The sequence below is a fragment of the Gastrolobium bilobum genome, unplaced genomic scaffold (genome assembly GCF_033153095.1).
Source record: "Gastrolobium bilobum isolate Gb01-03AN ecotype WA unplaced genomic scaffold, APGP_CSIRO_Gbil_v1 utg1559, whole genome shotgun sequence".
Taxonomy (NCBI): domain Eukaryota; kingdom Viridiplantae; phylum Streptophyta; class Magnoliopsida; order Fabales; family Fabaceae; genus Gastrolobium; species Gastrolobium bilobum.
Genome location: NW_026898385.1, coordinates 262,524 through 271,846, shown reverse-complemented (window position 1 = coordinate 271,846; position 9,323 = coordinate 262,524). Strand labels below are relative to the sequence as shown.

At 36.9% G+C, this 9,323-nt stretch overlaps 1 protein-coding gene across 3 annotated transcripts; it reads left to right on the top strand.

The window, feature by feature from the left end:
- Positions 1 to 671: 671 nt before the first annotated feature.
- On the top strand, positions 672 to 8,694 carry LOC133315607 (UDP-glucuronic acid decarboxylase 5). Of its 3 annotated transcripts, none has more exons than XM_061517261.1 (13): positions 672 to 909; positions 1,500 to 1,611; positions 2,036 to 2,122; positions 2,291 to 2,378; positions 5,565 to 5,656; positions 5,932 to 5,996; positions 6,102 to 6,190; positions 6,592 to 6,669; positions 6,803 to 6,896; positions 7,594 to 7,660; positions 7,747 to 7,810; positions 7,929 to 7,969; positions 8,218 to 8,694. In XM_061517261.1, exons 2-13 carry the CDS (start codon positions 1,525 to 1,527, stop codon positions 8,401 to 8,403), a joined length of 1,038 nt encoding a protein of 345 aa, XP_061373245.1. In that variant the 5' UTR covers positions 672 to 909; positions 1,500 to 1,524; the 3' UTR covers positions 8,404 to 8,694. The 3 variants fall into 3 exon arrangements, with proteins under 3 accessions (XP_061373245.1, XP_061373247.1, XP_061373246.1); XM_061517263.1 differs by having other exon boundaries at positions 684 to 805; XM_061517262.1 differs by lacking the exon at positions 672 to 909 and adding an exon at positions 937 to 1,271.
- The last annotated feature ends 629 nt before the right edge of the window (positions 8,695 to 9,323 follow it).

Below are 9,323 nucleotides of genomic sequence, written 5' to 3'. Positions count from 1 at the left end.
ATTCTCTGCATATTGCTTAACCAAGATAATATCAGTGTTGTATATATATAACTTATATAAATCAATAAGCAACAGATCACTCAAATATTTTAAAAGAAATAAAATCATTTATGTGTGTGAGTCAAAAAAAAAGCATCAATTGACAAGAACAAACTAATTTTTTTTTTTATGAACCGAGTCGGGTCATCGATTTTTATAAAAAATTAGCCGAGTCGCACTAATTTCATTACATATGGATCTAATATGAAAATCAAATCGGTTATATGACCCATTTTTTGATTTTCAGGTCAAACCAACCGGATCCATATGGATTTGATAACATTGGTGTGTAAAACCCACGCGGAACATGTAAAAAAAAAAAAAAAAAAAAATTGAATCTCACGGCATTAAACCCGTTATTTTATGCAAAAGTTTACCCGACGGTGAGGATTCAGCTGAGAGTGAGAGACACGGACAACCTCAGATAGATGAGATGAACATCCCGTCGTTTCATTCTGTTGGATGATGCTCTTGTCTCCCACTCCAATTCAGCAAGACGTGGGCCCAAGCAACTCTTCGCATGACACGTGGCATTCTGACATGGGCAATCTCGTACATTCAGCGCCCGCAAATTCAGTATCGTCTAAAACAAGCTGAGGAATTCTTCTTATTCTCTCCTTTATCTCAATTTGTGAGTGAGAAAGAGGAAGAGAACAAAAAAGCGTGTGAATATTTGGATTTAACCTCATTTCGAATTTCAAAATACTCTGATATATTTCACAACGATCACATTCGGACTCAAATTGCTTATTGGCTCGAGTTGCTTGTATATTAATCTATCCCATTCATAAATCATTCTCAGATTTGCTTAACCTTCAATTCCATTTGCAATTGGACCCCCCCAATATTCATTTTTTTCATATCGATTGGGTAATTAACTCGCATTTGATTCCGTAGATATATAAAATTCAAGGTGGGGTTGGGTTTTTCTTTGCATGTTCAGTTTGGTGTGATTTCCATCACTCTTGTCGTTGTCTATTCAACTTTGCGTGAGTTTCAAGGCTTTCAAATTTTTATTTCTTTTTATCGTTTTCTTTATTGTAAATTTGTTAAAAGTTTCGATTTTTTTTTCCACCCTCTAAATTTAGCGTTTGGTAGAAGAATGTTCTATCTTTGGATCTAATTTTTCTTTCTGTCTATATAATGGGTCTATGATCATGGTGTGTTTGGATCAGAAGAGTGGTTACTAGTTAGGGTATTGGGTTGGTCCTTTTTCTGAAGCTTGAGATCAGGTTCATTACCTGCCATCTCTTTCTCTCTCTTTCATTTCATCTGCTGCTAGCTTTTGCTGTTTTCCTTCTCTGTCTCTTCCCAAATGGCCCATTTTATTTGATGGATTTGAAGCCACTTGATTTGGTCAACGAAAATTTTGATAACCCATCTAATTTATGTGATCCGTGCAAGACTCGTTGAGGGAGCAATAAGATTAAAATAATTTGACCTCTCTGAAATTGGTGCAGGAATTGAACTTCAGAGGTCCTTGCAATGGCAGAGAATTCTTCTAATGATGATCACCACTCATCAAAGCAACCTCCCTTGCCGTCTCCCTTGCGTTTCTCCAAATTCTTTCAGGTGAATTGTCGCCTCTCTTTTTTTATTATTATTAGCAATTTACTTTCCACATTGCTGTTCTCGTTTGTTATCTGGATCATTTGATAAAAACTTCATGTTAATTCAATTATTTTATAGTCATTTTACCTGACTCGGTAGTTTTTTTTTTTTTTTAACATGGTAGAAAAAGTTGTGCATTATTTCATAATACGATTATTTCATACTGATACTGATCAGTAAAACTCAAAGTGTTTTCCATTCATTCTCTTCCATACCTGTGTTTCAGAATTGTGTGTATGTCAACATACGCTCATCCTACAACTGTTGATCGAAATTTGTCATTTGATCATGAATAGGACTTTTGTCAGAACCACATAGTTTATATAACATTTTTTTTTGTCTTGATGCCTTGTTTCACCAACATTTCTTTCATTCTTGACAATAGTCCAACATGAGAATCTTGATTACTGGCGGAGCTGGGTTCATTGGTTCTCACCTAGTCGATAGATTGATGGAAAATGAAAAAAATGAGGTAAGCTCTTTTTCCTTTTTTTCATTTAATGGAGTAGTTATTGTGTTTATTAGTTTTTTTTCACTAATTTATTCTGCTTACATAGCATTATCATCCTATATGTGATAAAATAGATACATAACTAAGTATGATATGATAAACTTTTGCAACATCCACGTCTTTAATCAGGTCATTGTTGCTGATAACTACTTCACTGGATCAAAGGACAACCTCAAAAAATGGATTGGTCATCCAAGATTTGAGCTTATCCGTCATGGTATAGTCCATCTTTGTTTACTATTCAACTATCTATGCATTAATATGTTGTGCATATGATAAACCGGAGGTTTATTTATTTTTAGGTCCTATTTGGTAGTACATGTCTGAACACTTGTCTAGGTTGTAAACTGATCTATCTTAACTTAAAAAGGTTGGAAAAGAACATGCCAACAGCAGAAGCTTTATAGTTGTTACATCACAGATTTAAGTTGTGGTCTGGGGGAGAACTACACAGATTTTTTTTTGTTAATATAATCGTAAGAGAGAACTACCATCAATGGGTTAAGCTATACCAACCTGATAGAACACCTCTAAGGGTGTATACTAGAAGGTGTCACAGAGGATTAGGATCAGCTGAGGTGGCAAGGAATATTTTAGATGGAAGGAATTCAGTTAGAGGGAAGGGGAGGCACATGCTGTGAGTGTTGGGTGCTGACGTGGCTGAATTGGTTGGTTAAGTGGTTATAAGGAGGGTGAGGCATGGGGATGAGGTAGACTGGGAAATTGGAACTATTTTGGGCTAGGAAACCAGAGTGAGAGAGACCTCTAGAGCCTCTCGAATTGCTCCAGAAACATTTTATCTTTCAGTTTCTTTCTTCTTCTATTACTGTCAAATTGTCTCTGTTATTGTACTTTTCCTTCACTGATATATCATAGAAAATCCAGTTCTCTGGGCCATTTTGGTGTTTGTTTGCGCTAAACTCTGATATCTGATCCAGTTCTTATCAACTGGTATCAGAGCACTCCGATCGTAGGGGTGCTTTGAATGGTTCTTATATGCAACATGGAAAATCGCTTCGAGATGATAGAAGAGATGAGGAGGAGGAGTGAGGAGCTGACAGAAGAACGCTTCCGCAGAACAGAACAGAAATTGAATGAGATTGTGAAGCTCGTGCAACAAGATCAGCAAAGCAGGGGAAGATCTATTCGTGAATGTCATCATCGGCGGGGTCGCTCTTACAAAAGGAGTTCTGAATCGACGGAATCAGAAGAGAGTTTCAACAAAGACATTCACCACTTTGATTGGCCAACTCCTAGGCTGGAGTTTCCTCAATGCAATGGTGTGGATGTTGCAGAAAGCTATCATACAGAGATGTTGCAGAAAAACCCACCTACGTTGACAGAGATGATGAAGGAGACGACTCTCCTTGAAAAGAGAAATCGGGCTTGGGTCAACGATGGGTTTGGGGTTGGATCCAGTGGAAGATGGGCTGGGTCTGGTCGCTCTATGCCGCCCAACCAAAGCTCTTATTCATCAGCAGGTGCTAAACACGTGACTACCTTAAATCAGGGAGGCCAGGCTAGTGAATCACGAGCGCCCATCTCTGTGCCAGCTGGTGACACGCGTACGATCTCTAATACACGTGTCAACGCTAGTTCCACACAATCTAACGTTGTTGAAGGCGTTGGTAGCAACAGAGTTAAGAATGAAGAGTGACGAATGACACAAAATGAGCTACAAGATCGAATGTGAAGGGGGCTGTGTTTGAAATGTGAAGAGAAATAGAACCCTAAGCATCGCTGTAATTTTACCCGAGCTGAGCGTTTGAATTTGAGGATCGATGAAACCCCAAATTACAAAGTTGAGGTAGGAGATGGTGACAAGGTTCAAAGTCACGAGGTGTGCAGACAAATCGAACTTCAGATTCAGGGGTTGGTGAATGAACAAGATTTATTCATCCTTTGAATTGGGAGGCGCTGAAGTCATATTGGGGTTGGATTGGCTAAGGAGTTTGGGGACAATAAAGGTTGATTTCAACCAGGTAACGTTGAAGGTTAATGTTAATGGTCATGAAGTGGTATTACGGGGAGATCCACACCGCTTTGCAATTAAGGCTATTTCTGATGATTGTCAAGGATATTTGGTGGACCCTCAATGGACTGAAAGTGCGCCAAATGGGTTAGTAAATAATTGGAAGGACCTCGAAGACATGCTTTTGGAATTCGATAAAAAATTTCTTGTGAACAATGGAACTGCTGCAATATAGGAATGGATCCAGGTGGAGCTCATCATGCACTGCATATTAATTGGCCTTGCATTTCAAGCAATGGGCTCTTGAGGGATGAACCTTACCTTGAGGACAAGGTGAGTGTTTAAAGGGGGAGTATTGATAGGACACCTCTAAGGGTATATACTAGAAGGTGTCACAGAGGATCAGGATCAGCTGAGGTGGCAGGGAATATTCTAGATGGAAGGAATTCAGTTAGAGGAAAGGGGAGGCACATGTTATGAGTGCTGACGTGGCTGAATTGGTTGGTTAAGTGGATATAAGAAGGGTGAGGCATGGGGGATGAGGTAGAGTGGGAAATTGTGACTATTTTGGGCTGGGAAACCAGAGTCAGACAGACCTCTGGAGCCTCTCGAATTGCTCCAGAAACATTTTACTTTTTAGTTTATTTCTTCTTCCATTACTACCAAATTGTCTCTGTTATTGTACTTTTCCTTTACTGATATATTATAGAAAATCCAGTTCTCTGGGCCATTTTGGTGTTTGTTTGCTCTAAACTCTTATATCTAATCCAGTTCTTATGACAACCACAATAAGTAGTTCTAACACCATATCTTGACTCAAAATCTTAAAGCATCGAGTCTATGGATCCTTCCACTTATATGATCATCACTTAGTTCATTCTCAACCAACGTGAAACTCTCTCACACTATCCAACAATCTCTTTCTCAAGTATGAGACCCAACAGTAGTATGCTCCCCTCAAGCGGGTGCCTCTCGAGTATTCAAATACCATCCAAACACCTAGCTAGCCCAAACCGAACCTTTGGCTCTGATATTACTGTGGTTCAGGAGGATCCCATGGTATGGATACCTATTATCAATGGGTTAAACTACACTAACCACAATAAGTGGACCCAATATCACATCTTGATCCAAAAACTTAAGACATTGAGTCTATGAGTCCTTATGTGGTCCTTACGTAGTCTATTTCAACAAATTTAGGACTCCCTCGCACTTGAATTTCCAACCGAAGTAATTGATATTTCAGTTTTTAGCTGTTTCCTCATCAAACACGATTTTGATCAGCTAGTTAGTCATATGAAAGTTGTTCTCATGAAACATTAACAATGATACCTTAGTGTACAGTACTTAGTATATTATGTTCAGCTTGCCTTGAAGTCTTTCGGTAAATTAGGGATGCTGATGCACATTATCATTCTGATCCAATTGTAGATGTCACTGAAACTTTGATGATTGAGGTTGATCAGATCTACCATCTTGCATGCCCTGCATCTCCTATTTTCTACAAATATAATCCTGTGAAGGTATAGTTTTGAGTCTTATTTTGTCTTTAATCATTTACCTTTTGCTTGGCATTTAAACATATTCATGTTAACTGTTGAAGAATTTTCTGTTAACATTCATTGCAAAGTCATTGACGTTGGCCATTTTATATAAAAGTATATAGAACCCCATATCAATTTCTGTCATCTGCAGTATATTTATATCTACTTCTGTCATGCATCATTGCTTGAAAGTTCTCTTTTTCTGCTGATCCTTGAGAGACTATCTAATGCATAAGGAAATAATAATTTTACAGACAATAAAGACAAATGTGATTGGCACACTGAACATGCTTGGGCTTGCAAAGCGAGTTGGAGCAAGGTTGGGAAAAAGAAGATAATTTCAGCTTCTACCATCAGTTGGTCTTAATTATTATTTTTTTCTTTTTTCTTTTCTGTGGAGTTTGAGTTCTTATTTTATTGACAGGATTTTGCTTACATCAACTTCGGAGGTATATGGAGATCCTCTAGTGCATCCTCAACCTGAAAGCTATTGGGGCAATGTTAACCCTATCGGTACATCCTTTTATCTCAGTCTCAATCTGTATCTTGGGCTGCTTAAATGAAATTATATTTTTGCTATATTATGAAAGATATCTGTACTGTATAAACCATGAAGACCTACTTTCTTACTTAATAATTTGTGAATTATGAAGTGGCTTATTGTTTGAATTTCTTTTTCATGACAAACGATAATTAGTTATGGACTTAAGAAGCTAAAAGCATTGAAAGAGTGTGTATGTGTGTGTTCTCTTGATTACTCTGATAAGCTTTCCCACTATGGCATTTCCCTTTCTTTTGCCACATAAGTTTTAGCTCCTTAACGCAAGGTTTGCCTTTTTGATGCAAAGAATTTCTTTTTAATTCATACAGTAGTTATGAAGTAGTCTAAACGCTTTATTATATGTCCATAACAGGAGTTCGTAGCTGCTATGATGAGGGAAAGCGTGTGGCTGAGACTTTGATGTTTGATTATCATAGGCAGCATGGACTAGGTAATTTCTGATCTTTTCTTCATAATTGCCTCTCATTCTAAGCTATAACTGGTAGAAGTTTTTTTGTAATTTTTTTTTTTTGTAAAAAGTTTTTTTGTAATTTAACTAAGTTGTTTATATTCTTTCAACATAGAAATACGCGTCGCGAGAATCTTTAACACATATGGACCACGTATGAATATTGATGATGGACGTGTTGTCAGCAACTTCATTGCTCAAGCACTTCGGTAATAAGACTTTTATTTATGCTATATAGTATATATGCTGCGGCGTTATTTCTGCATGCCTTGTTTGATTTGTTCTGATGGTTTCGGTCACCACATTGAGGCCTTTATCAGAAAGCAAAATGTCGGCAATGGGCATACTCTATTGGAAATGAAATTCAAGTGTGAGCAAGAAGTTTCACATTGGTTAGAAATAGACCAACTGAGGACAGCAAAAAAGGCATATAGACTCAATACTTTAATGTTTTGGGTTAAAATGCGTGTCAAACTCACTTATTATGGTTTGGTGCTTAGCCCATATATGGGAGGTACCCTCTGCAAGGGTTTTTGGGCTCCTCACTTAGGCTAGTGTAATTGCCCTTGAGGGGGAGCATATGGTTATGACTCGCACTAAGGGGAGAATATTGAAAATGAAATTCAAGTGAGTAAGAAGTTTACGTTGGTTAGAAATTAACCAAGTGAGGATCATATAAGTGGAAAAGACTCATAAATTTACTGTCTTAAGGTTTTTAGTTGAAATATGGTGTCAAATTCACTTATTCCAACTTGTTCTTCACTTGCATCAATTATTGATTTAGTTATTTTAATAGCTTGATTTTGTTGACTAGCTGTGATTTCTTTTTCTGTCTTCTCCCTATTTCTAAATTGATGCTTTATCAGTTTAACCGTCATTCCTTACATGTTCTTTGGTGTGCTTCAGTGGTGAATCCTTGACGGTCCAATCTCCAGGAACACAAACTCGCAGTTTCTGCTACGTCTCTGATCTGGTATATAGCCCATTTGCATCTTTTTTTCTCATTGAATTACTATTATATTGTGAGCTTATTATGTTTATTATTGTGAGATTTCTTAGGTTGATGGCCTTATCCGTCTAATGGAAGGATCGGACACTGGTCCAATCAACCTTGGAAACCCAGGTTAGATTTCTATAATCTATTGCAAGGCCTGTATTTACTTCTTGAGTCGTGAAAAAAAAAAAAAAAACCTTTACTTTCTTTGCCCTTGTTTAATTAATTGAGTCTTTTGCTTTTTCAGGTGAATTTACAATGCTTGAACTTGCTGAGACGGTGAAGGAGGTTAGTTCTATAAGCTTTTATCCTTTTCAATAGCATTCACCTCTCATAGTTTGGTTTACACTCATTAAGTTAAAGCTTATGAGTAGTGAAGTTCGATTTGAAACATAGTTACCAACCCATGGAGCTATTTTTCTGAGGAAGATTGCATATGCACAACGCAAAATTAATGCATGGCATCTATATATTTATCTGCTGCATGAGAATGGAATTCTTAGAAAATAGTTTCTAATTTATGCATTGATGTGCAGCTTGTTAATCCTAAGGTGGAGATAAAGATGGTGGAGAACACTCCTGATGATCCACGACAGAGAAAACCGGACATAACAAAAGCAAAAGAAGTGCTTGGATGGGAACCAAAGGTCAAGCTAAGGGAAGGCCTTCCTCTTATGGAAGAGGATTTCCGTTTGAGGCTTGGGGTTGACAAAAAAAATTAACATTTTGTGTAATTTCAAAATCGGAATATGATTGCCAACGAGATATAAAAAGAGTGGCTCCCATCATTTTTTTGTCTCTGTGGCAGAGACAAATTTGTCTGCTTTAGAAGCAGAAATCATATTCCCTCTCAAAATAGTAGATAATAAGTGGGATGGATTAGTTTATCAGTTTTCATGTTTTTTTCCTTTTCATAATTTTGATACTGAGGAAGTTGGGTGCCTATGACTTGGCTTCCATTAGTATCAAAGACCATTTTCTTGTCTGTCTGTCCAAATTTTGCCGGTGGAATTATTAGAGTTGAAATTTCTTTTTCTTTTATATATTCATGATTTGTTATTCCATTACTTTTTTTTTTTCGGTAGATATTCGAGTACTTTTTAAAGTGCACTCGTGATTAAAATTATTCTTGGTTGTCATACATCAGCGGTGTTAGGTTCGGACTTTTGATGTTATTAACAATCATATGCTTATTTTGGTGGCATTAATAGCATAATACTTGTGAAGAGGGATTATGGACCGGAAAGATAAAAGATTATTTACACAAACTGTTCGCTTTTTGCCTTTTATAATGGAGCATGGTCAAAACTCGAGAGAAAATGGGATGAGTGAGAAATCATTTAATTGACTGTCTTATTAATTTACTAATCCACCTGATTTGATGAAAACACGGCCTTTAACGGTTTTAACTTAATAAAAGGAAAAGTGACTCGAGATATTTATCTTAATCTTTACAGATTCGAAATGTCATTTTCAAACTTAGTATTCCTCACAACTTACAAATAAAATTTCAAATAGATAACTAAATAAATTAAGTGCAGGATATATTTGCCACCAAAATTGTTTACCACCTTTACAATCAATCCAATCACCATTGATTTTCGTCAATCTAACGGTTATAATTTATTGAGAATTAATAACT

Coding starts and splice junctions, on each gene's coding strand:
- LOC133315607 (XM_061517261.1), top strand. CDS start 1,525: ATGGCAGAGAATTCTTCTAATGATGATCACCACTCATCAAAGCAACCT. Junction 2,123..2,290: donor TGGAAAATGAAAAAAATGAG/GTAAGCTCTTTT, acceptor GTCTTTAATCAG/GTCATTGTTGCTGATAACTA. Junction 6,670..6,802: donor TCATAGGCAGCATGGACTAG/GTAATTTCTGAT, acceptor CTTTCAACATAG/AAATACGCGTCGCGAGAATC.